At 40.4% G+C, this 26,087-nt stretch overlaps 2 protein-coding genes and 1 long non-coding RNA gene across 5 annotated transcripts in view; 1 reads left to right on the top strand and 2 right to left on the bottom strand.

Moving 5' to 3' along the window:
• Positions 1 to 824: 824 nt before the first annotated feature.
• ARL4A (ADP ribosylation factor like GTPase 4A) lies at positions 825 to 3,772 on the bottom strand. Its single transcript, XM_053936016.1, has 2 exons — positions 3,582 to 3,772; positions 825 to 3,354 (listed from the first exon to the last, which is right to left on the bottom strand). Exon 2 carries the CDS (start codon positions 3,286 to 3,288, stop codon positions 2,686 to 2,688), a length of 603 nt encoding a protein of 200 aa, XP_053791991.1. The 5' UTR covers positions 3,289 to 3,354; positions 3,582 to 3,772; the 3' UTR covers positions 825 to 2,685.
• Positions 3,773 to 5,715: 1,943 nt separating this feature from the next.
• On the top strand, positions 5,716 to 26,082 carry LOC128784433 (uncharacterized). The gene is made up of 3 exons (XR_008429484.1): positions 5,716 to 5,800; positions 24,178 to 24,271; positions 25,884 to 26,082. It is a non-coding gene; the product is annotated as an uncharacterized LOC128784433 (long non-coding RNA).
• Positions 19,057 to 26,087, bottom strand: part of SCIN (scinderin) — a 65,868-nt gene continuing 58,837 nt past the window's right edge. For all 3 annotated transcript variants that reach the window (XM_053936007.1, XM_053935999.1, XM_053935991.1), the window contains 5 exons: positions 25,436 to 25,613; positions 24,825 to 24,946; positions 23,064 to 23,141; positions 21,709 to 21,769; positions 19,057 to 20,759 (listed from right to left, as the gene is read on the bottom strand). In XM_053936007.1, the coding sequence (XP_053791982.1) occupies positions 20,626 to 20,759; positions 21,709 to 21,769; positions 23,064 to 23,141; positions 24,825 to 24,946; positions 25,436 to 25,613 (573 nt within the window). In that variant the 3' untranslated portion in view covers positions 19,057 to 20,625. The remainder of the gene's footprint in view (positions 20,760 to 21,708; positions 21,770 to 23,063; positions 23,142 to 24,824; positions 24,947 to 25,435; positions 25,614 to 26,087) is intronic.

Here is a 26,087-nt window from a genome sequence, read left to right as displayed (position 1 = left end):
ATGAAGCAATTAGTATTTGGTATGTTTGTTTACCTGGTACAAAAAGCCAGTCTGACATCTCACCTTCCTTAGCCTAGGAGTACATTGCATTCAATAGAAAGGAAAGTATTAGCTAGATTATACCAGTTATACACCAAATTCATAGGATTCAACATCACCAATATAGCTTTTTCCTCAGGACTAAGAGCAACCTACATTTTGATGTGCCATCAGTTACATCAACAAAAATGAAAATATCAGGGTTTTGAGAGAGAGTATTCTGGTATTTGGGTATTCTAGTTCAAACTTAGCAGTTTTCATTTGCAGGCTAAACAGTTTTTCTTGTCTATGCTTGGGTCCTGAAACTAATTGGAAGCTTGCCATATCAACACATTCTACTCATTGCTGTAACATCCCAGAAGAAAATTCACCCAAGGCTTAACTGCAGATGAATCCCTCAGAGAGCTTCAGATACACAAGGCTAAAGACATTAAATCACGTACCACCTGAGAGTACATGTGATATATGCCCAACACTGCCTATTAAGTGTTGCACATAACACAAAATAGGCTCAGTTATATACAAGATGCAAGAGCCATCACTTTGGAAAAGACTCATGGCAGCAGCTATTTCTTCCATGAATATAAAGACATACCATTGATCCAAAGTTTTCAATGAGATACCTCCAGTTTCTAACATTGTGACATTTATAAGGCTCACCACATTTTAAGAATTTTGATTATTCAACAGAAATACTGATTTGAATAACAGCAGAACTATGTGCATAGAGGTTGATAAGAATGTACCACTGCAGCACAACAAGTCAGACACCACCTCTCTGCAGGCTTGTTTTCAATTGTTTATTGAGGTTTAAGAAGTCATCCACATTTCTATAAATATAGACATTACTTGAGTAAGTGACTTACAATGTCACCAGTGCAGGTACATATATAACCAACATACAAAAGCTCCACTGGAAGCTACTTCAGTTTATTCAAAAAGGACTAGATGTCATAAAAAAAACAAACAGCTGTCACTTTCAGTTATCAAAGACACTAAAGTGCATTTTTGGTTATCTCCTGGTCGAACAGCTGCTGGTTAAAAAGCTTGATTTTTTTTTTTCAACATAGCTAAATTACATCGATTGACATTCAGTTTGTAGCTGTCATCCTCCTGATACATGGCAGCAGGTAAGAAAAACGTATTACTTTGCTGGTTGAGAGGAGGAAATTGATTTTACTAGTTTTTACTTTTTTTTTTTTTAGTCTGGTATTTCCAACGAAAGTTTAACGATATTCTAACATTCTGATGAATTTCTACAGCACCACTAAACTTAGTCTTAAAAATCCAGGCTCTGCTTTAGCCCTTTTAATTGCTAACCAAGTATCTAAAGAGTCACTTGAAGCTCTGTACCAATAAGAAAAACTACCCTCCCTTTTCTGTCAAGCACTATCCTGCCCAGTTAACACTGTTTGCACACTCTGTAAACAAGAACAGCTTAAAGCATAATTAAAGCAGAACACAGGCCCATCTTGAAAATCTTCTTCCCCTTTCCCTCCCCCCCCGCCCCCGCCCCGGTAGTGTCTAATGTTTGAGTGTATAATGCATTATTACATTCCTAACCACAAAATACTGTAAGAGTCACAACAAAAAAGCATACGTTGTAAGTGACATAGCAATACCGCTTTAATAAAATGGGGTATTTTGGGGAGATACAACATGTGCTCCGCTAATTTTAACTCCATCTTTACCTCATTGTAAGTATGTTATATTGCCAGGAAAGTCACCAATAGGGCAAAGAATGCTGCACTGGTTAGAACCACAGCAGCCATAGTTGTTCTTTATCTCCTTTACTGCAATTCATTGACTTTTGATTCTAGGAGAACATAGAACTCACCATTCAGAAATAAATTACTAATTTTTGAGTAACAGTTTAAACCTGATTAGCACTGTATAATGATGAATGGCTACTTCTAAAAAATAAAAACGTTATATACCAAAAAACATGCTATATGTTGAGAAACCACTTTTTCATGCTCCATCGTGTTGTTTACAGTTTTTACTTGTCAAAGTCTTTCTTTTACCAGTTGAAGAATACACAGCACTTAAAATTTCAAGTGTTTGAACTGAACATGATTCAATTTCAAAAAGTGCCAAATTAAAAAAACCTGCACATGTAGCCAAGCTCTCATAAAAATCCTCAAACAAGGTAAAAAAAAACAGCCTCAACGAAATTATGGGTTACTAGCTTCATACATGTTTTTAAAGCTGTATAATGTTCACCTAAGCACTCCACTTACGAGCATCGGAAGTTTGAAAACACAGAACACCTTCAATGCAAATTGCTTGCAGAGGGCACCCTCAAACATATGACTACAACACTAAGCAGAAAACCCTCATTTTATTTGGCTATTTAGACATCCATGTCACATATACCCACCCATCCATCTCCTGATAGCATTACATCATCTATTAGGGCTTCTGAAATAATACAGAGCCAAAAAACTCAGAAGAGACTAGTTAAAAAAAAATAAAAAATCCACAACTGCACAGCCTTCCTGCACACAGCAAGGTTGTGCAACTGATTGTTCAACATAACTAAGCTTAACGGCATCCAAACAGGCAGGCCTGGGTTTGGAAGCTGTCTTACGTCAAATTTTGACCATGTAACTACTCTAAAATAGAAAGGTCAAAAAAAAAAAAAGCTCATCTCTTCTTTTTCTGCTGCCTCAACATTTTCCTTCGCTTAATTATCATATCATGTAGCTTCTCCAGTCCCTCTTTAAGTCCGTCTCCAATGATTGCACAGGTAGGCTGCAAATGCCAGGGTGTTGAAGAACTCAGCTCGCTCATTGCTAACATTTTCTCTATTTCAGAAAGGGAGAGGGAGTTCCTCAGGTCCTGCTTGTTAGCAATGATAAGGACAGGCACTCCTTGATTCTCAGATATCCTAGTAATCTTATGTAGTTCTGTTTTGGCCTCCTCCATCCTCTCAACGTCGACAGAGTCCACCACAAACACGATGCCATCGGTGCACCTTGTGTACGACTTCCACAGCGGCCTCAGCTTCTCCTGGCCGCCCACATCCCAGAAGTGGAAAGTGACCGTCTTCGAGTTGCCCAGCGTCACTTTGATTTTCTCCGTGTTAAATCCTTTAGTGGGGACAGTGTTGACGAACTCATTGAACTGCAGTCTGTAGAGCACCGTCGTCTTCCCAGCGCAGTCCAGCCCCAGGATGACGATGTGAAAGCTCTGGAAGGAAGGCAGGCTGGAGAGGATCGGCGTCTGGTCCGAGAGTCCATTCCCCATTGCCAGAAGGGAAGGTGACAGCAGGCTGCCACGAGCAGAGGCGGCTCCCGCGGCTGCGCTCGGATCCTGCCAACGACACAGGCGGCGTTACAGCCCGCTCCGCCAGCACCGGGGCTGCGCGGCCGCAACGCGCCGGCCACGGCGCCGCCGCCTCGACTGCGGGGGCGGCCGCGGGCAGCGCTACGCGGAACGCCACACGTCCCCCGCCCCGCCCGGCGGCCGCGGCCGCTCCCGGCACTGCGGCTCGCCCGGCACCTGCGGGCCCGCCGCCCCTCGCCGCACCCCAAGCCTACCGCTGCTCCCTCAGCGCGGGGAGGGGCGCGCTGCCCGCGACCCCATGTCCACGCGCCGCCGCTGCTCCCGCGGCCGCTTCTGCTGCGGCTCCCGCTGCTGCTCCCGCAGTCGCTCCTGCTGTGGCTCCCGCAGTCGCTCCCGCTACTGCTGCGGCTCCGGCTGCCGCAGTTGCTGCTGCGGCTCCCGCTCCGCTAGTGCCGCTCCCGCTCCGCTAGTGCCGCTCCCGCCGCTGGCGCCGCCGCCCGCGCCACTCTCCCCTGCATCTGGTGGTGGGGCACCTCCCAGCGCGCGCCTAGCCCCGAGCGCCCCTCCCCGCGCTCTCCCATTGGCCGAGCCGCGCGCGGGGGGCGGGGAGCGAGCGGCGCTCCGCCTCGCCCATTGGCCGGGTATCGTACCGTCCGCAGCCGAGCGCTTCGGGCCGAGCGCGGCCGGAGGAAGGGGCCGCTCCCCGCCCACGCCCTGCCTTGAACGGCCCCCGCTCCTCCTTCTCCTCCCGGGAGGCGGAGCCGCTGCCTCACGCGGGCCGCGCCCTCCGCCTACGGCCGCTCCCGCTACGACAGCCCTTCCGACTCGAGGCAACGGGCGGCAGCGCCCCTCCGGCGGCCCAGCGCCCCGCCCCTTCTGGGGAGAGCGCGCGCTCATTGGGCGCAAGTGCCGTCACTCCATCGCGGCCCCGCCCCCTGGAGCTGGCTCTGCGGTGCCCCGCCCCCTCTCCGGCAGAGGGCGCGCTCATTCGGTCTTGGTGCTGTCACTCTAGCGCGCCCCCTGCCGGGCCCGGGCGGTGCCTCCCCGCGCACCTGCGCCGCTGCCGGGGGCGCGCGGGCCGTGCCGCTCCGGGCCCCGGGAGCGCCCTCGGCACGGGCGGGCTCGGAGCTGCTTCTGAAATAAAAGTGCGCCGGCTCTGTGCTCTCGTCGTACGTGCTGTATGTGCCTTTGGCCTGTCCCCGCGAAACCGGAGACAGAGACCGGGAGGGGCCGGGAATAACGTAGTGAATGACACCGTTCTGATGGGCGCTTGGCGCACAGGGATGGCAGCAGTGCCCGGGTCTGAGTGAACACGCAGTGGTACCTGGCTAGGTTGCAAGAGATGTTTCCCACAGCACACAGATATGTTAAGTAATCCTGCATTTTCATATCTCAGGCTGATTTGAGCAGTGAAATGTTTCCCAGAACTAATAACAGCAGTCAATGTGTCCGATAACACATTTACTGTTTCCAGGGCATACAGGTGTTAGAGGAGGCCTGGAGGAGTATTTTGTCTCAGTTCTTGCTGCCGTACCATGGTTCTGTTCCTTCCCACTGCTCTGTTCACTTAGCACCTTTGTCACTGCAGTTTACATGCAGTTTAGCCCGTGTCGGATGTACCCTGGGCCAGTGTAAAATAGCACACAGAAGGAACAGAGCAGAGCATGCTACCAAAATCTTCATCTATAGTCCCTAGGTAAAAATTTAATAAATCAGTCTTTATGATAAAAGCATATGTTTAACTGTTAGCTAAAGCTGTTGTGCTACCTGTCCAAGTGTGTATTTTTCTGTACTCAGTATCATAATCATAGAATGGTTTGGGTGGGAAAGGCCTTTAAAGATAATCTAGTTACAGTCCCACTGCTGTGGGCAGGGATGCATTTCATTAGACCAGGTGGCTCAGAGCTCCATCCAACCTGGCCTTGAACACTTCCAGGGATGGGGCATCCACAGCTTCTCTGGGCAGCCACCCAAATCTTTGACCAGCTGGGCTTCAGTAAAAGAGAAGTGTCATTTTCAATATTAGTCTTGCCTTTTTGTCTAGAGGACTTTAAGATTTCTTGATGTGGCTGCTGAAAAGCATTAATTTACAAGAATATTCAGACAATCATATTTCTTTTTTTTCCCTTTGAAAGCATTGTAGTTCATATTTTAAATCACAGATAATTTTATGTAAAAGAGAAATAAATTAATAGTAAAGGGACATATAATAGCAAAAAAAAAATCCATCATGTGCTGTAGGCAGTGTTTCATGTTACTAAAGTGTTAAGATACCCATTCTAGTCCAACTAAAAATAGCAAAATTCTAATTTGCTTACATCTGAGATTAATATTCCACTGCATTTATCTTTGTTCATTATTTGCATCCTGATCTTGCAGCTGATTCTTTTTGGAGGAAGTGGCTGGTTTGTATAGGAAGGTGATTTTACATCTATGGAAAGGAGCTGTAAGTTACTACCCCTAAGGCCTGCTGGTAAGGTTTTTGATTTGGCAGTACTTTACAGTACTTTTGCATAACATAAAGAACTGCATAGCATACAATGTAATAGGAAAGCATCTATAGTGACAGGAAAAGTGGGCCTTAATTATTTAATGGATGGTTTTCAGTAATTCAAATTTGGGCAGAAACCAAACTGGTATTTGGAGGTAAAAATCCCTCCAAAAACAAGGTGTTTTTTATTCATAAAGCTTGACAAGCTGAAATATATCAAAGTGACCTTTATCTCCACCTACAAAATTAACTATCCCAAATTTTTAATGGAAAAATAAGCCTATTAGATATTACGGTCTCCTAAACCTTCATGTCTGATTATTAACAAGATCTGTTCAAACTTTAACACAGCTTCCTAATAATACATTTTAAAATTAACTCCATGAGAATGGATCTTGGCTAGCTCATACCCTCATGGAAGGTATTTTGATTTTAAACATAAGATGCATAAGGCTTGTTTTCATGTCTTGTTCTGCTGAAAAGCAGCCAATACATAATATTTTATTGAAAAGGGAGGGATAAATAACTGATTTTTTTTTTCTAAGGTATAGTATATCCAACACAGTAGGTGGAGAAGGAATCTCATAAATCTTGGAAAAAGAGTTTTATGACATCAGGGATGTCTTTTTAAGATTAGACAGAAAATAATATAGTCAACAACATGAGCATACCTGTATTTGTAAATATATACATGGAAATAATCTGTGCTCTCCAGAAAATACTTGGACACTCCCTACAGTTAATTTATCATGTTTACCTGTTGTAACTTGCTATGAAGTGAATTATGATCTCTCTGGGGCTGAGACTATTTTTCACTGTAAGTCTTCTTTGCACCTTGATCTTAATTAATGCCTGTAGGCACTTCTGCAAAACAGCTATTAAATAACAATCCAAGTGGATCAGCTCCTCCCATACACTTCATGCTGCTTTAGAAGTCAAACGAGCAGACTGGGCAGGTGTTATGGAGTAATGGTATCTAAATTAGTGGGAGTGTATAAGAGTTGACACATTCAGCCTCTGATAATTGAAGGTAAGGGTAAAGCAAGGCTCTGATTATCCTGTAGAAGTCTTGAATGAAGGAGGTGTACAGAAAGAACACCTTTCACACTTTTCAAGTGTGTAGCTAAATGGGAGGAGTGGGCTGTTCTTAGATGACAGCTGAAAACTTCAAGATACATGTAAGAGGAAACAATGGTGAAAGGCTCAAGCCACATGCAGAATTTTTAATGCAAAATAAGAAGGTGCCTAATTTCTGTGTTGGGGTAATTTCACATACTGATACTTTCCCCATTTCCTATCTAGTCTCTACAGATCTGAGTTCTTTCTGGCTCAGCATTCCTTAGCTTCTGAAAACAACTGCAACTTCAGCTTCTATGGGCTAAAAACCTTCTCCCTTTTCCTGTTTATACAGTGTACCAGTGTAAATTGTAATATATTACTTTCTACATAGGTTTCTTACATATATACTATAAATATTTTCCACACAGAAGAGGGCAGGGCTGGGGACAAATCACTGTGTTTCAAGAAAGAAGCAGTACCTGCATAACATGCAGCTTCTTCACTATGATAAAGTAGTTTGGGTGGGTGTTTTTTGGTGTTTTTTTTTTTGTTGTGTTTGTTTGTTTGTTTGTTTTTTGTGGTTTTTTTTTTTTTTTTTGTTTTTTTTGTTTGTTTTTTTTTTGTTGTTTTTTTTTTTTTTTCTTTTAATTCCTTAATGGCCTGGGGATAATTTTGGTTCAGGGCAGTTTGAGGGGGCCAGGCTTCCAATGGTGCAATTATTAACTGCTTCTGAGAAACTTAGATAGTCCTTATTAGGGATATGGACCATGAAATTGGTTGAAGTGTTGCCAGGAAAGAATTGGCTTACAATGGAAAGATAAGATTCTTGGAAATTTTAATATTACTACCCAGCAGAGACTTAGGTTACCTTTTAATACATATCACCTCCTTCACTGCAGGAGCTGTCTCACAGTGCCGAGATAATAAAAATGCAAAGGATCATCAAACATCTACTTGCAAGGTTGTGTGTATTCTTCACAATAAATCGTCTTTCATATGGAAATAGCAATTCATGGAAATTAAATCTAGCAGTTCATGAGAGGTTCACTGTAGCAGGACATTAAATCAGAGCTTTCATTAGTGCTGGTCATTTTAAAGTTAAATTCCACTCAGGTAGGTATGACTGTTGTTATACAACCACATCTAGTGATGCAGCAGATGAGAAATTCCTTCCAAAGAAAAGACAGTGGGCTTGAATTTCCAGATATGCACAATATTCCTTTTGTTTTCATTAAATATCTTCATTCTGGAGAACAAGATAATGGCATTTATTATCCTATAATAGTTCAATAGCTAATCACCTTAGAGTCATTTTTCAATAGCACCACATATTGTGCGTAGCAAATTTGATTCAAATAAAATGAAAAATGAAACATCAGACAAATGATCCTGATGCCATGTACTCCAGATGCAGAGGGATATGGCCAGAACTAAAGAACAGTGGGAGCAAATATGAGCAAATGCTGAAGGAGGGATAGGAAGGAACCAGCTGCATCACAGAGCTGAATTAATTGTCAAACACAAAGGAATGAAGTCCTAAGAAGAATGGAATTATTGCAAGGACTATGCACTGTCAAACACAAGTAGCTGGCCTATAGCGATGGGATCCCAACCCCCCATCTTCATGAGAGAGGTGTGTTAGCAACCTCACACCACCAGTTATTGCTGCTCTGTGTGGAAATCAAGCAGATTTCTCAATGTGTATGAAAGAGAAAATCAGTTGCATTTCAGTACAATGACATGGCAGATCTAGGCTGGGGTAATATTTATTAATGTTTGTGTAATAGCAATAATGTTTATTATTACAGTAACCAGCTGTAGTTCAGTTGTACAGTCAAAAACTGAAGTTGCTTCTCTTCAACTATAGCCTAGATCTCAGAACTAAAAAAGTACTGCTTTGAATTGTTACACAGTTCTGAAAGTATTGCTTTGAGTTGTTACATGGTTCATAAAATATTACAGCAGTTTCACTATGAATTTTAAGAACCCCCTTGAATATGACCACTAAGAATGAAATAGCTGATGAATTACAACACATGAAGTTTTGCTCTTAAGACTATCTCTTAAACTGATGTACAAAATGTTTTGCACAAAGAAGCCTTTTATCATATTTGCTATGTCTGCTGGATTCTTTTATGATAACTTACATGCTGCATGAATTACTTTCCTTTGATTATTAAAAAGTAGTTGGTGGTAGAAAATCTAATTTATTTCCTCACAATAAATAAGCTTAGAGCAGTAGGAGATGGAGTTGCTGTGTGTAGACCGGTTAATTAAACTTACTGTCATTTCATACGTACCTTCACGTGAAGTCTAACATCTATGTTTTGCTACTTTCATTTTCATAAATAAACATAATACCACATAGCAGGCTAACAAACAAAAAGCCTCCTCTGATACTGACAGAGTTTGTTGCATCTTCAGTTCTATTTCAGATGTGTTAGCTGAAAGAAAGCTGTACTAACTCATAAATGTTCTTAGTCACACTGAGCAAGTGTTGGCTCAGGGTAACTGAAGTTTTAACCTCTGCCTTCCAAGCTCCATGAAATTTGGTTGTTTCGTCCTCTGATGGGATGGCTGTAATGGTGGTGACTCCATGCTTGTGGAACACAGGGAACAGCCTGACCACTTTGTGTACATGTAGTTGTATGAGAAATGCACCTTCTGTGATAGGGTGGGACAGCAGAAGTGTTGTCCCCTACAGCCTCTTTGCGTTGAGGACTTGTATCACAAAACTCTCAGCCGCACTTAGTGTTCATTTAATAGCAGAGTGTAATTAATAAGGGTTTAACATAGATCCCCTCTTCATATGATACAAAGTTTTTAGTCACAAAATCCAAACCTGGACATAGGACTTATTATGGGGTAGTTTTAAAGAATAGAAAAAAGCTTTTTTTTTTTACAGCACCCCCTGGTTTCCACCCCTACTTCACTAAGAAGCTGGTGCTAGAAAAACCCCAGCAAATATGTTTATTTAATAAATAGACAGAATACCTCCTACTTTAATCCTTCATTACGTAAGGGAAGCCTTCAGCCTAAGCAATTCCAGTGTTCAATGTGTGATAATATACAGGAGCAAACCTTGGTTTGCATGTTTTCTTCAATGGCTGTATACTGATCAAAGACTTACATTCACCTCGGCAATAGGTTCTCCACCTCCTACCCCTAGTTTCTGACAGAGCTTTTGCTTTTATGGGGTTTTTCCCCCCTCTGGAACTAGTGACTTTAGTCACACTCTTTTGCTGAGAATGTAGTGCTAACTCAATGACTCAATGCTACATTGAAAATCTTGCCAATTAAGAGAATGGCTTCCAATATCTTTTTTATTCCCCAGTATTTTTTCCCCCAGAAAAGCTATGGGCACTTTAGAGTTGTTTTTGGAGTTGTTTTGTTTCGTTTGTTTGGGTTTTTTCTATGCCAGAGTAATTCTGAACAGTTTAAAATTCTATCAAGCTGAGATTTCAGTATCAGCTGCAATCTTCTCACATTGCTTCCTTTGAAAAGGGTTGCAGAGTTTTTAAATATAGTGCTTTAATATGATGGGAGCAGCTTGCAAGCAGAGTAAAAGTATTACAATTACAAATATAAGAACAGCATATTTTATTTTTCCCCTGTATAGACAGATTTAATATGTGAAGGTATTTTCCCAGCTCCAGAATAATAATGGAAATGTTGGTAGTATAACTACTGCTGTTTGAAATATTGCTAGCACAGAGTAACAATGAAGGAAAGAAAAAACAGCTATTAAATATTTTTCTTTTCTAAAGAACTTTATAAATATTGTATAACTATTTAACATGTATAAAGCTGCTGACATTTGCTGGAATTGTGATAGGAAAAAAACAAACAGACCTTGGACATCAGAACAAAGAAGGCTTTTCTTTGATAAATTTATATCTCAGTTGATTTACTGTAGTGGAAAAAAAAGTTACAAGTTCTGACTGAAGCTTCTGACTAAGTGTTTATAGGATGAAACATTAATTTAAGCCAGTTCTTTCCTAACAATCCATCTGCTTGCAACAGTTACTTATTTAAAAGCTATGCTTTGTTCTTCAGGTGCTGCATATATCCAAAATGAAGTACCAGGACAGGAAGAAGCACACAGCACTCAGTCCACAGAGTCAGAGTTAGCATATGGTTAATGAAATGCTTAAATGACAAATATAGTGCACTGAAACCTGCCATGAGAGCATTTCAAAGACAGTCACAAAAGACAAAGCACTGAAGCTCCACTAATTTGCAGGGACTGGCCTGTTCTGTGGCTGGCTGGAGCAGGGAGCTTGTCCCTGTGTGGTGTGCACAGCTGGGTCTTGGATGTGTTCCCACCATTTTTGGCAACAACTGAGAGGTGATGCCCATCCAATATATAGGGTTTTCACTGTGAGAACGAGCAGGCTGTTGATCTGTAATAACTTTGTGTAAATCAAGTTAAGTACACAACTTGAAGAGGAAATTCAGTTGCTCATCTCTCCTAAAAAGGCACAGCAGCAATAGAAACAGATTTCACAGAGATTGCACTGTATGGAAATAAAATTTTATGGGAGATATGCCTAAGCTCCCAGGAGGGCTGTGAAAAATCTAAAGTCTCTGCTTTAGTGTATAATAATGTAGGTAGTACAGTGATAATGTCATAGCTCCTTGAGCCTGGTGCTCAGAGGCAACAGCTAAGAGAAGTCCCCACTGAGACAATGAAATGGACCCAAACAGTTTGTTTGATGTTCTCCAACCGCTGTTTGGTAGTTTATCAGTGCTCCTATTAATAGGAGTTTGTGAGTGCTGCTTATAACTCCTGGTCACATACAGAACAAATAGTATGGAATATAACTACTCTCTGGCTTTCTGAAAGCATCTCTTTCTTAGATGAGTGAAAAGAGAGACCTGCTGGCTCCCTAGATAGAGGGGAGGGGTTTAATTTTTTTTTAAAGAATGAGACTATTTATTACTAATTTTAGTCCGATAACTGAGCTCAAATATATGTAGTAATATCTTTAAAGAGGTAAGTAATTAACACTGTTTCTGAAGAAAAACAACGAATACATGCTTTAACAGATAAATTAGCTTGGTCTTTTTAAACCACAGAAGAGTGGTAAAGCCTACTGAGCATCTGTGCAATACACTGGTCTCATTCTCTGCAGTGCTTGCTTCCCTTTCTACCAGACGTCTTTCCCAGGCACTTCATTTTAGCTCTATAGTTGTGAGGCATTTGTGAGTTTTCAAAAACTGTGTCACTGGCTGGATGTTTAACCTTTCTTTTTAGTCAACAGGCATCTGAAGTGCACAGTGAAATACTTAATATGGCCCAGCAAAATAAAACAAAATTTTGCACTCAAAATTCTATATGACACAATTCTTTGCTTGCAAAGAAGGTCACATTTCTGAGTGGCTTTTCATTTGGAGACTTCCCAGGCACTAGGAGTTTTGAGCTAAGACTTACCCGTGTTTGCCCCTATTCCAACACAACAGCACTCCCAAGTGTAGTACGTGCAAACCCTGATACAGCAGGTCCTACAGCTTTGCCAGCTGTGTGGCAACTGCATCCAGTCCCTGTGCGTGTTTGGATTTTCACCCATATATTAAATTTTGTTTTGAAGCAAGAGGGTGTTAAAAATCAACTTTCCAGGAGGGAATGGAAAGAGTAAATACTCCTTTGCTTTGATTTCTGGTATGAAAAGTAAACTTCAGTCAGCAGAATATGAATGAGAGCTAAGTATTCTAGACTGGATTTTTCTCAAGCCCAAACAGAGTTGTTTGGCTGCCAGTGATAAGAACTACAGAGATTCAGTGCCTCCAAAGTATCTCTTTCCCCCCAGGGCCATGGATAGTTTCACCAGCTAGCCTGAAGTGTGGTGTGAAGGTTTCAGTCTCTTCCATTGAGAAATGATGGGGATCTTATACTTAAGCACTGGATATTTGCTGCAGTTTCTAAAACTTAAGCCAAATTAAAAAAAAAAATATAATTCTTCTTCTCAGTTACAATACATAAGAGTTTCAATGCGAAATCTGAGCCCATTACAGTGTTCTATATCAAAAGGAAAACCAGCCCTTATCCTATGGAGCTCCCAGGTTTGTATTTATGATTAGATGAAAAAGGGAAGAAGAAACAAACCAAAGAAAGGACGATGAAAGAATAAGGTTTCAGGGAAGACAAACACTGTGTGGGTGGGGAGGAGTAATTTCATCTCCTTGCTCAGCTGTAGTCTAGTTTTTTTAAATCTTATCAGCTCACCATGTCTTCTTTTTAAGTTAACAGTAAATCTCAAAATTACTTCAGTGAATGCAAGATTAGGCCTACTGCTTGCTAAATGTTAAAAGCTAAGTCACTTGAAAATTGATTTGAAAGCTAATCATGGGGGTGCTAGGCAGAAAGCTTTCTTTCACATCCTAGGTTTCAATTCTTGGAGGGAAACAACAGTAAACTCACTTTGAAGACCTTATAAAACCTGTCCCTGCAAAATCGTTTTTGCTTGCCTCTCCCAGGGAATATGATTCAAACAAACCACCTCATACATTCCAATTCCATAATATTGAAAAAGAGAAGACTTTCAGAGAATTTAGCACAGCTTCTGCCACTAGAATTGTAAACTCGCATAAAACCCTGCCAAAATACTAATTTTTAAATGGATACTTTTTTAAGCCTTTTGTTGACATCATAGCATTTTATCAGAATATAGGTTTCCCGTTCTCTGGCTCTCATGGCCACACCACACTACTTAGCAAGCTTTAAACAAAGTAAGGAAGGCAAATAAACAAACTTGTGGAGGAACTGATTGTTTAGCTGAGATTTTAACTGTACTCCAGTGAATGGAGGCAATACTTCAAGAGGCGGTAGTTGAAGTGTTGCAAGGGTAAACTCTGCAGTTTTCATCTCTCTGAAGCCTTCCTCTTCACCTCTACCAGGACTGATCATAGAAGATTAAGAGTCCAGGCAGGACTCTAGAGAGCAGAAGCAGCAGTGGGATACTATGAACATAATCAATTTTTTTTCTAATTGAATTATTTTATTCAAGGCTTCTCTACCACTCGAAAAGAAAAACCAAACAAATAATACCTCCTCATGTAAGGAAAAAATAAGCATGGACATACTGTAAACAGAAAGACTCTATTTAAGGAAGTTTTCATGCTTTGAAGATTTTGTATTTCAGATAAATATATGATACATTCAGCACATGAGTAGATGCAACCCAAAACTGAATCTTCAGAGGAAGCATGAGAAAGCTTTAAAGAGGTTTTTAAATGGTTATATCCCTTCCTCCAGGTTTATTGATGGAATGCCTCTGAAGCCATAGGTCATTCCGTGAAAGCCTGTTACTAAATCTGAGAGATTCTGCCTGCTGAGGGTCACTTTAAAAAGCCCTGCCCTTCTGCTTAGGGACACCGATATCTGCACAGTCTTTCATCTCAGCACAACTGTAGATACAGGGATTTTCAAGTTGGCATCACTGCACTCCCTGCAAATCTTTCATCTTTGAGTCCTTTATGAGGATTGATTGAAGGCACAGTAGTCTGGCACATAAAGCATATATGTGTTTCTGTGTTTTTCAGACCTGTGGTTAAGTCAGATTTGAGATAAAACAATAGCCATCAGCAGTCACCACAGAGGCCCTAAGTCCAAGCTTTCACTGGGCCAGAGTGATGAAATTCTGTGAAACCAATAGTAGCGGCCAGCAGACATTTGTTGAAGAACGGGGACAACATTTAAATGCAAAACCAAAGCTTCAAAATGAAAAAGAAATTTGGTAATCTTCATCCCTCCATCTGTAGTCGGTGAGCACTTTTTGTTTCTCTCAGTTCATGCCCTTGACTGTGGACAGGACTCATCATGCTCAGCCTCTGGATTGAAGCCATGTCTGTTACCCAGTATAATTCAGTAATAATGAAAGAAAGATCCAGTACATTATCAGCACTCACAGTCCTTAAGTCAACCACAAAACACCACTTGCCAGAAACAAAATGAGCTATACTGCAGAGAGGCCTCATGTTTTAACAACAGCAGCAAAAAAGTTTCAGGGCATGGGAGATCAGACAAGACGCCACCCCTTTTAAAAGCAAATCTTTTCATTGTCTAAGTTGAAGTAAAGAAGCACCTGAGGATTTTGCTATTTCTTTGTAAACGCGGCAGAGCCTTGTCTTTGCTTCATACTTACAATCCCTAGAGAAGTTGCTCCCAATCTGGAGAGGAATTTTTATGGACCTGATGTAGATACACCCATATGCAGCTTTAATGGAGTGTCAAGGCTGAACAGGCGAGGGTGAGAGATCTATTTTAGCCGATATAGTGTTATAACATAAAAACTTTACTTCTCAGCTGAGCCTCGGCCCTTCCTCTGCTGCCCTAATGCCACAGCTGGTGGAACTGCAGCCGTTCTTCAGCAGGTCTCTGAGGCATTGCACTCGTCTAATCCTGCTCTAAGCAGGTCTGTGCAGCCTGCCACCAATAACCCGGGCAGCTGTCTGGATTATGAGCAGCACCTACAAGATGACAGTGTTGAGAAGTGACTTGACTAGGTCAAGCATTGTACGAACACACGGTAAGAGACAGAGCAGCTTAAATAAACAGGGAAAGGATTGAGGAAATCCTCATTTAATAGGCAGAGAATAGGACAATGAATTCAGTGATTCACTTCACACAGGCAACGGAAAATACAGGTACCAGAATCCCTGTTTGCTACTTTGAATATCAGACAAATTTTCATCACCTTTCCTCACACAATCTTAAAAAAAGGTCACTTTGAGCTTTGGGAATTCACACATGGGATTATTTGGATGCTGAAGTGCATCTACAAATGCTAGGATGGGACAGTCTGGCAACAGAAGGCTGCCTGGGCCTATACAGAAAGAGAGTAGGGGATTGTTAGAGTGGGCTTCTTGCCTGTTCTTGATGGTAGGACATTCACTGCCACTTCTTACCTAAGTATAGTAGGAGAGTAGCTGCTTAATGTTGGGAATCTTTGCAATCAGCAATCTTTCGTGCCATTAGAGATATCTGCAGCCCTCTCGTCTGGTTAAATGGGGACTCTGATGTGCTGCAAGACCCACTACAGGAAACCTGTGACCCTTCTGAGATGCCTCTGAAAATCTAAGCCTCGAGGAAAATCTGTAATCTTCCAATCAGTGGTCTGTTTTAATCACAATTGTTTCTGCAGCTGCTTGTTCTGTAGCAAGGGTATCAGGCAACAAAAAGCACGGTGAACTGTTGGACAAGTGATACTAAAATAATCTGATTGCATCCAGCCTTGATGTTAGTATTGCCAAATGCTGGGAAATCACCCTGAGTCACCTCTGTGATATCTGTTGAAGAGCAGCAAGGAGAACTGTGTCTTACAGCACTGTTAAGAGGCTTTTTTAAAGTAATCAAAGCATTGTTGCTGCATGCCCTCTGGGCCTTTCAGTGGGATACTGTTCAGATTGTTCCAGTCTCCCCTGCTTGCCTCCATGCAGCTAATTTTTGAGGCAATGATCTGCAGTCTAACAAACAATAAAAATCAATGCTTTCACTGGATGCTTTCATTTCATGTGCACAGAGGCCCAAATTTCACTGCTGGCTGATTAAATGTGGTCATAAAATGTACAGTGTTGTGGTTCTCAGTACACTCTTAACAACCGTTTGAGGAGAGAACACTCACAGGGTGGAAGTGTGAATGTGTTTAGGAAGAAGCCTGATACAGACTGTTTCACCTTCGACTTTCTCCCCTGGAATAACTCTGTCTGCTATTATTAAAAAAAAAAAATCAGCTTACATATTCTGTTCTGTAGGGACAATTTTTTTTCCTCTGAAATGCAAATATGCTTTAATATCAAGAATAAAATGACAAGCAGAGGGAGAAGGGCCAAAATAATCACCTGTTAATGTTATGCCATGGTGGGCCTTCCAGTTCCCATTGGTCAGCCCTTCTCCTTGCACCTTGGAAGCTCTAATTGAAGTGAGTGTAGTATATTCATTTTTAGCGCAAGGTAATGGGATAATAGGAAGAGAAGGTCAAAGTAACTTTATGCCAGTCAAGAGAGGATGTAACTAGGCACTAAAGACATGTAGTAGATTAAAGATCTGATTGTGTTTTCAGAAGTTCCTTTGATTTTAGCATCAGAACTCCTTGCCGTAAGAAGGGAAAAGTGTACTATTTCTTTATCTAAAGACAAAATTATTGTCTTTAAAAAAGAAAATGCAAGGATTTGTAGAGTCAGCACAGCAAAGTATTATCTAGCTCTGCTTTTATTAGGTAATAATTTTTTGGCTTATATACTTGCATTTGGCTCAATTAAGCCAGAAAAGCAGAACTTCAGTGAGATGATACTGAAGCAGTTGTATCCTAAAGCAAAGTTTGAAGGTTTTTTCTGAAGCTCTCCTATAGAGAAGTCAACTCTGAAGAAGTATTTCAGTCCATTGAAAATAATAGCTTTGTTTTTTCTTAGCCATTTTTTTTTCTTTTTAATTCTTTTACATTCAGTAAAAATGAAGACTACAAGATTACAAGATTCATAACAAGAAGTGTTCCTGTAGAACATTTCTAAAGATGTCTAAAGATGTCTGAGAGCATCTCCTGCTATAGTCTAGTGAGCAAAACATTTTCTGTATGATTCCTCAGTTCTCCTGTGAGAGAGAGAGTACCATAAATCCTACTGTCTACCACCTCCCATCACCAGACTCACAGTGTGAGTCTGCACTGGCAAGAAATCAAACCATTCAATTGAATTTAGCTGCATTTAACATAATAATTTACAGCAGATCTAATTCTATATATCCCTATGGTCAAAATGGGTATTTAGAGCAATGATTCCAGAAGCTGACTCCTGTCCTGTGCACAATCTGTAGTTATACTCTATGGTATTTTATGTAATATAAATACTACATAGTACTATAATGTCCTGATAGTTCTAAGGATTCCTAACACCTTTCTGTTGCAATGAAACAAAGATGAAAAATGATGCTGTGTTTACAACCAATAGAACGTGAATGCTTTCTGTTTGGTAGTAGCATAATGAAACTCCTAAATCAGGGTCTAATTTTGCCACTGAAAGTAGAGTGAACATACTATTACTGTGTGATAATACTGGAAGACATAATTTATTCTTGACTAAACTTGACTGTATACTGATCTGCAAAATTTTTTCTATTATGAAAACAAGGCAGATAGTTTGATATGTGTATTCATAAAGTTAGGTGCTTAAATATTTTCTTGAAAACAGCTTAATCTTCAACATTTCCAAGCACTCTTAGTCCATCCTGTCTTGTCCTCCCTCATTCTCTTCTTCTTGAGGGAAATAAATACATCTTTGTGTGTACTGCACATATATTATGAAAAATAAACTTCCTCACTGGCAAGCAAACCCAAGAACAATGTTGCTAGCAGCTGTTGTGCTTAAAGCCCAATGGAGAACACTGTTCCCTTATGAGCTCTCAATGCCCTTCTCAACATCAGCAATCAACACACCAGAACAATGTATTACAAACTCAAAAGCCCAGGCCAGGAGACCACAAAAGCTCCTCTGTCTTGTGTGAGGGAACTGAAAAGAGGCTTTCACAGTGCTGGAGAATATGCTGGCAGACTGTGCCAGTTCAGAGCCCTCAGTGTCCCAGGAGATGTTTATGTACAAGAAGGACAAATCTTGTCTAATCCTTGGTTCAGAAGCTACTATAACTGTTATTTTTTAAAAATGAGAATAATCATATGTGTATGTTGAACGTGACAATCAGATAATTACAGGCTGCTCAGTGGCTGAGGCATTGAAAAGGTCTTTGTGCTCCTTCCAGCAGGAGAAGGACATCTTATCTACTCTCACAAATAAGAAGCAAGATGTATCCTTTAAAAACAAACATAAAGCTATTTCCTCCTATTTTATAAAGCAGTTATTTCTGTACTCAATAATTTTTGCAAGCAAAAAGTTATAAAACCAGAGAGTTTGATTAACAACAATGGTGTTTTTTCTTAAAGATGAAAGTAACAACCTAATAACCACCCAGTTCTTTGATTTTCGTTTAGGTTTGTAATGGTCAAGTTGCTGAGAAGAATTAAGCTTTCATTGGGTAAAATGGCACCAAAGTCAAAACAAGTAACTTCTCACTGCACTGTCCATCTAAAAGGAAGGTACCTACTTAGGTTTTCAGGAAATCTTGGTAGATGCCAGTGGAAGCACTGCCCTACAATATGTCAGAGAAAGGAAGATCAGTTTGGCATACAGAATACTGTTTTTTGTAACTTTATTTTGAATGAAATCACATTCAGATACAGCCCAGCTATATTAGCAGACATTTAAAGAAACGTTTAAAGCTAACTCCTATAATTAATCTCTTAGCTTCACAATTCTTTTGTCATTGATATCATGAGTTTAGGCTAAATTCACTCTTTTGCATTACCCTGATTTTAGATCCCGAGCATGTTAAAAAAATATAAAAACGTCTAAAATTTCACTTTCCAACCTAACTTACAAAAATAATAAAACTGCTGAAATGCTGTCATTAAAAAGCCACATCAGTATGATTTACAGCTGTACAAACTGTTGTTTAAAACAAGTATTACTGGATAAGTGATCAAAGGAGTGCAAAAGATATGAAGAAGTTTTCCCACTGCCCTTAAGTAGATTTTTTTTCTGGCTAAGTTACAAATAACAGCCACTTTGAAAATGTACTTTTAAATTCACCAGAATAAAAAAAAAGCTCAAGTAAGTGTGCCTGAGAGAAAAGAGAAGGCTATATTCTATGGTGCATACTCACATTCCAAATTCCCAGTAATGCTACCGAAACCAGGGGTTTCCTTGCTTTTGACATGCTTGATATTTGTCTAACACCTGCACATAAAATTAGAAAGACATCCTGCACCTGACAAGGTGAACAGTCTGCATGCTGAAGAAGAACTGAGTACTGCTGAGTAAGGCAACTGAGGTGAAGTATGGCTTAAGAGCAATCTGGGTTAAGGCAGAGTATGTGTTTTCGAAGCTGTTACTTCTGCTTCCACTTCAAAGCACTAGTGCACTACAATGTGTTTAAGAGCTTTAGTTAAAAAGACCTGGTGGAGCTGGAGCTGCTTCAGAGATAAATTTAAAGGAATTCATTACAATACACTAGACAGTCCCTCAAAAAAACCTTTGTCAATTTCATATTCTGACGGTATTTAGTCTAAAGCTCCACACATATGTGTATTAACAGGGTAAACAAACATGTTAAGCACAGCCTTCTCCAAATATCCATCCATTATTTGCCCCCTGTGAGCCACAACTCCCACTGTGGATCAGACATTATCTGAAATTTTCAATGAATGTAGCAATACATGGGCGTAGTAATTAAATCAGATGTAGTCCTTTCCTTGCAATGGATAGTTTTATTCCTCTGTCAGGCCAAATTCAGCACAGTATTATCCTGACCTTAATCTAAAGGAATTTCTGTGGCATTAGTTTTGAAGTGAAGATGGAATTTGGTCCATTTCAGCACATTAAAATAAACTGATCCACAGCTTCTCTTTAAAAGAATCAGAAGATTAAAGAAAATGTATTTCTTTCTTTTAAGATTAAAGATTGGTAGCACTTTCTGTATTTACTACTAGAAGAGGCCCCCTCACCCCATTTGGCCAGTTTACAATTATCATTTATCCTTTCCAGTGCTAAAATTTCTAGGTTATTCACAGAAATACATCAATTCTCAGGAAAGTGTAACAACAGACGCATCATATTGTTGCATAAGCTTATGCTTAAAAATACTAGAAAGTAGCTGGGCTCTGGTCATTCTTTGGCTTGAAGCTGGAGTTTCCTTGGAGAGATCAGTTCTTCCATTTGTTTGAGTCCCAAGCCAGGAACCAGCCTGTGAATGTGGGGGGTTCATGCCCTTGCTTCACAATTACAATGGGGGTTCCCTTATCTCTGCCAGAAGGATCTGTTTCAATATAGCGTTTGGCTAAAAGCAGAGAGGAAATAAAACATGGAATGATTCGTTAATTCCTTTGGTATAAAAAATACATTAAAAGCCATTAAAAGAACACAGGGCTGCTATGATACAGTATTCAGTTAATTACTTCAAAGGCAATGAGATGTCAGGTAAAGGCTGATTTTTCCCAGCTGGCAGTGAAGGAATTTTCCATGAAGTTAAAACAGAGGGATTGCTTTTCTGAGCAGTTTGTTACCATACAGCTGGGTTTTGGCTCTTAAACAGGAGAAAGCATTTGCTGGTGCTATAAGGATGCACAAGCTTCGTTCCCATTTTGTCCATGTAAAAGCCAGCGAGTGTAATTTCCCTTGACATCTCAACATGACATCAATACATATGGAAACATAGCCAGGTAACCCCAGCTGCTCCAGGGAAACACATGCAAGGGTTTTCAGCATGAACTTTGTCAGAATATCTCAGCTACATTAAGTCACACCAGGGATGACACATGATTTTTCAAGGAGGTACGTGCCACCTAAGTTGTCTTGATTTGTTCTATTTCTTCTCTAATTGGAATTTCCTCCTGCAAATTTAACTGAGTGAAGGATGGCACTATAAGGACTTGCTGGCAATCCTTTCTCTAGATACATTATTGAGGGTGCAGGTAAGTAGGGACCTCCTTTTAAATTCCTTCTCTCTTCAGTGCAGTTTCTTTTCATAGGGCTCTCCTACATATTATTTAAAAAGCTCTGTAGCCCAATAATGCTATCTTGATTAATTTTATCCTTCATAAACTTACAGAGTTTTAAAGTGCATTTAAAGCTAAAAATAGTCATTATCTGTATTAAATCCTAAAAAGCTCAGCAACACTTTGAGACACTGTAAACATAACTAGATTTCTTCTACATCATATTTTCCTCTTAGTTAAGTAATATTGATGCTACTTCACTCAGATATCTGCCAAATTGATCTGATTTACCTGATTTAACAGATTCCTGTCGCTCGGTTTCATTAGCGTCCTTCCCAATCCAGACGAAAACCTGCAAACAGAGGAAAGACATAACTCCTCTGGTGTTATGAGGATGTTGTGTACAGGTGTTAAAGTACAAAATAGTGGATTCCTCTAGGAGAAACAATATATGCTATGAAAAGACAGCAGAGCTACAGAGCTCTCACAAACCACAACTGATGTTTTTTTCTCCCTTGTGAGAAAGTATAGTTATGCCCTCTAAAATTTCACTGCTCTCTATGACACTGGAAGGCCAGACCTCTATTCAGTCTGATGAAAGGATCTCTAATTACCTTTTCCATAGGTATCTTTTACACTTTTCAAGAAAATTGCTCTTTGGGTGCAGGTAGTAATACTGTCTCTGGTTTGAACTCTGTGTACACATCAACATTTGTACCCTGTGACATGTGCTACCCTGGGTGACTGCTAGATAGCCAATTGAAAAACACAAAAACTAGAGCCTTGATCTGCAATTCCCCACACCCCTTTCTCTTTCTCTCCAGGATTTGCTTGGAAACCAACGACATGTCCCAAGACTTCTTATCTGAGTTCGTATGTCCCAACTACTTTCCATCCAGCTCTTCTCCACCATCCCCCCATCACTCCTTTTCATATGAACCATGGACATTCCCTCTTATTTCCAAAAACCTCAGGCTTTTGTTCCTTAAGGGTTAGGCTGAAGAAGACAAATAGGGTATAGGCCTTCTCCTCTTTCCCTCCAAGAGGAGAGGAAGGGTAGAGAGAATGTATTTCTATGAGAAACAGATGTGTTCTCTAAATCTGCAGTGACTTTGCCTGTCATTCAAAAACCTCTCTATATTTTCAGTTTTCAGTGAACTGGGCAATGATGGAGATTATTTCTGTCACCCTCCATTCATTTTCTAGTATGAAGAAATTTTTGTAAGGGTCTATCTAGTGTTGGTCCCTTTCCCTACTAGGACTTTTTGTAGGTGGCTCCTGCTACAAGGATTTAGTGGATTCTAAATACATTTAATGAAATAGTGTTTTTTAATTAATACATTTTTGTGATGAAGTCAAGAACACTATTGAGAACCTTTCCAGAACACTGCTGGGGCTTATACTCTTGCAGCCTCCATTGTTTTGAATAGAAGTGCCTGCTGTGGTCTCAGATGCTTAGAAATTCAATGGCATGTGTGAACACCAGTACATCATATAGCTCAAAAAGTGTAGCTCCTTTTGGTATAATTTAAAGGAAACAAAACAACTTCTATTCTGTCAAGGTGATTGTTCCTCCCATCTTACGAACTAAGTGATTAAGAATAAATTATCCTTGTTATCACAAAAAGCAGTGATACACAGCTCACCTGCTCCCAAACATCCAGCAACATGACATCATCTTCAGCCAAATCATCCTGAGTGAATTCTCCTGGGACCTCTTCAATCTAGAAAGGATAATATGTTTTGAGGGCTTTTTTTTTTGTTTGTTTTTAATGATTCATCAAGGCATACAATTTTGCAAAGACCTAACCTATTTTAATAATGTTAAGACCAGAGGCTGATGAAGTTCTTTTGGCTCCTAAAGGATCAAACCCTAAACTGATTTGCTGAATGCATTAAGGGTGTTTCTCTGAAACAAAACAAATCACGTAATGGCATGTCCTGTAAAATCAGCTCTCAGTTTTTCAGAATTGGTAAGATATCCTCAGGAGAGGCAAAGATCTACATTATAATTGTTGACTATTGTTAAGTTGGGACTGAGGTCTACCAGAAGAAGGAGACAGGGAAATTTGAACCTTGAGCCAACCAAGCTGATACATTCATGCAGCTTATGTTCATTAATTAGGAAAAGAAACTGCTTTGGTGTGCAGTGGGTGAGCTCAGAGATGAAATACGCACCCAACCAAGCTTCCCAGTCACTTGGCAATGGGACATTATAGTTGACTAAGCCATTGAGGATTAGTCCCCAAAGAAAAGGCAGACTGCTTGCTTCTTCCAAGGACACGCAGAAAGATAGAAAGCAGTTCAATATTATTCTGTATGAGAAGGAGAGATAATACTGTAGCTAATGGTTCTTACTTTTAACGGATTTTCAAGGGTTTGAATATGTGTGGTCATGTAGGAGTGCCAAAGGGACAATAAGCAGATGGTGAAAAAGACATTCCTTTTCCCCACCCTGTGTTATGGTGGCCAGAAGGTCAGAGCGGTCTCACCTGCCTCTTCTGGGACCTCTAATGGTGGTGATTCAGTTACTGGAGAAAGGCTATAGGAAAGAGGTGATTTCACAGAATTTGGAGGGAATTTAAAATAAAAAGTAAATCCATAGCTCCCAGCAGACTACTGCAGAGAGTTTGGTTCCTATTACTGTATTTCCCAGAAGAATTTTAGAAGCTTGTTAGAAGAATACACTTTCTTATTCTCCTAAGATTTTGAAGTCCTTATTAAAGGATTCTGTTTGTTTTATCCCTCTCCAAATGACAGGGCTGTGCCTTAAGGAGACTGCCAGCTATGTCCCCTATCTAAAAATGAGTGTGCCCTTGCCAACTGGTGACACAGCATTGCCCTCCAGAATACGGTAAGTAATTAAGCCTGAATCACAGACTTAATACCCAGTGCATAGCTCTGGGCATTTCTGCCACGGAAGTAGGGCTTCCTACCTCCCTGAGCACAGGCCAATACCTTAAAGGCATAATTACATATCTTAAATCTCTATGGCAAATTTCAGACAGCTACGGATTTTTGGCAAGCAGCATTTATTTTCCTCACCACCACTGTCAAACACGTAAGGGGCAAGGCACTAACCTCCTCTTTCTCAGCAAATTGATAGCAATCTGGTGATGCTCTGCAAGAATTAAATTGCTTTTGACTGGGCAAATACCTCATCTTTTTGCATCTGCAAGCCTCTGTTTCCAGGATGGAGCAGGCTCTGGATGCAAACTTCTGCAGTATTAATTACTCTGTTCATCCATCACATTTTGATAGTTTAAAGCATCAAATGTTCACTCTCTAGTTCTTGCTAAGCCTGGCTAACTAAGCCAGATCCCAAAATTCATTTAATGACCACTGATTTCCAAGTCAAAACATACCAGAAACTATATAATTAAACAAAGTATCCATAATATACTCACAATAAATCTGCCTGTCTTATTAGAACAGCCATACAAGCGAGGGGGATGATCTTCAGCCTTTGTCAAGAGTTGTGATGAAGTCTGGTATTTTTTTTTTCCTCCAAGTGCTTTCCAGAATTCCTCTAAAATACATAATATATAATTTATCCACCAGCTGATTTAACATTTGATGTTTTAGCTTGTTAGATAGTGTTTCAGAAAGCCCCAAACAATCTCTTTGCTGTCTCAAAAATGAATGCCTTAATGCCTTTTCTTACACTACTTCCTGCAGTTTGTCAAAATACCAATATCAGTTGCATACCTAGGAAGAATCACAGAATTATAGGATGGCATGAGTTGGAAGGGACCTTAAAAATCATCTAGTTAAAATGCCCCTGCCATGGGCGGGGACATTTTTCAGTATATCAGGTTGCACAGAGCTCCATCCAACCCCTCCTTAAACACTTCCACGGATGAGGCATCCACCACTTCTCTGGGCAACCTGTTCCAGTGCCTCACCACCCTCAAAGTAAAGATTTTTTTTTCCCCAATATCTAATCTAAACCTACTGTCTCCATGCAGTGCTGTGTATTCTCAGCTGTCTATTAGCAGCCATGTGGCCTCATACGAACCTGGTTCCTGGCCTTCATTAATCTTAGCAGTCTGGCATTTGAGAACAGTGGCAATGTATTGAGCTCCTTGTTCCTCTTCTTTACTTGCTCCTTTTCCTACCCACGTGTAGCCAGAGTTGTTTGGCAGTTTCAGAACAAAGACATCATTAGAGTTTAGTGACACTGCGTCAACATCAACCTAGATAAGAAAAGAAATTGTTTTATTCTTCAAATCTTCAAATAAAGTAATTACTATTTTGCATGTTTATATAAAATGTTAATCTGCTATGCTTTTGGTCTTCAGTTCTTCCCTAGCTTTATTTTGATACAAATTAGAGAAGGATTTAAGACAGAGAACTGACTTGCAGGGCAAAACTTAGGTTTGCAATAGGAAAGACCATCTCATAGGAGTTGCTGATTTCTTGTCTATTCTTTGTCAACTGACTGTTCACTGTGTGTATTCTTACAGTTCCTCTGAATGATGCAGACTGATTCCAGCCAGCTACAGCATATTCTCCTTGGTTTATTGGATGGGCTCATCAAATAGAACAGTGCATTGGATTTGGAGTTCTGTGTTCCTACCAGATATGACTACCCAACAAGATTAGTCAGAGAAGCTCATGGAAGCTCTCTCATGTCTTACTGGGAATGGCTACTTTACTTAGCAAGTGAC

Source organism: Vidua chalybeata, chromosome 1 (genome assembly GCF_026979565.1).
Source record: "Vidua chalybeata isolate OUT-0048 chromosome 1, bVidCha1 merged haplotype, whole genome shotgun sequence".
Taxonomy (NCBI): Eukaryota; Metazoa; Chordata; class Aves; order Passeriformes; family Viduidae; genus Vidua; species Vidua chalybeata.
This window is presented reverse-complemented; position numbering and strand designations above follow the sequence as displayed.

Excerpts from the sequence above, each read along its gene's own strand:
- ARL4A (XM_053936016.1), bottom strand. The coding sequence starts at position 3,288 with ATGGGGAATGGACTCTCGGACCAGACGCCGATCCTCTCCAGCCTGCCT.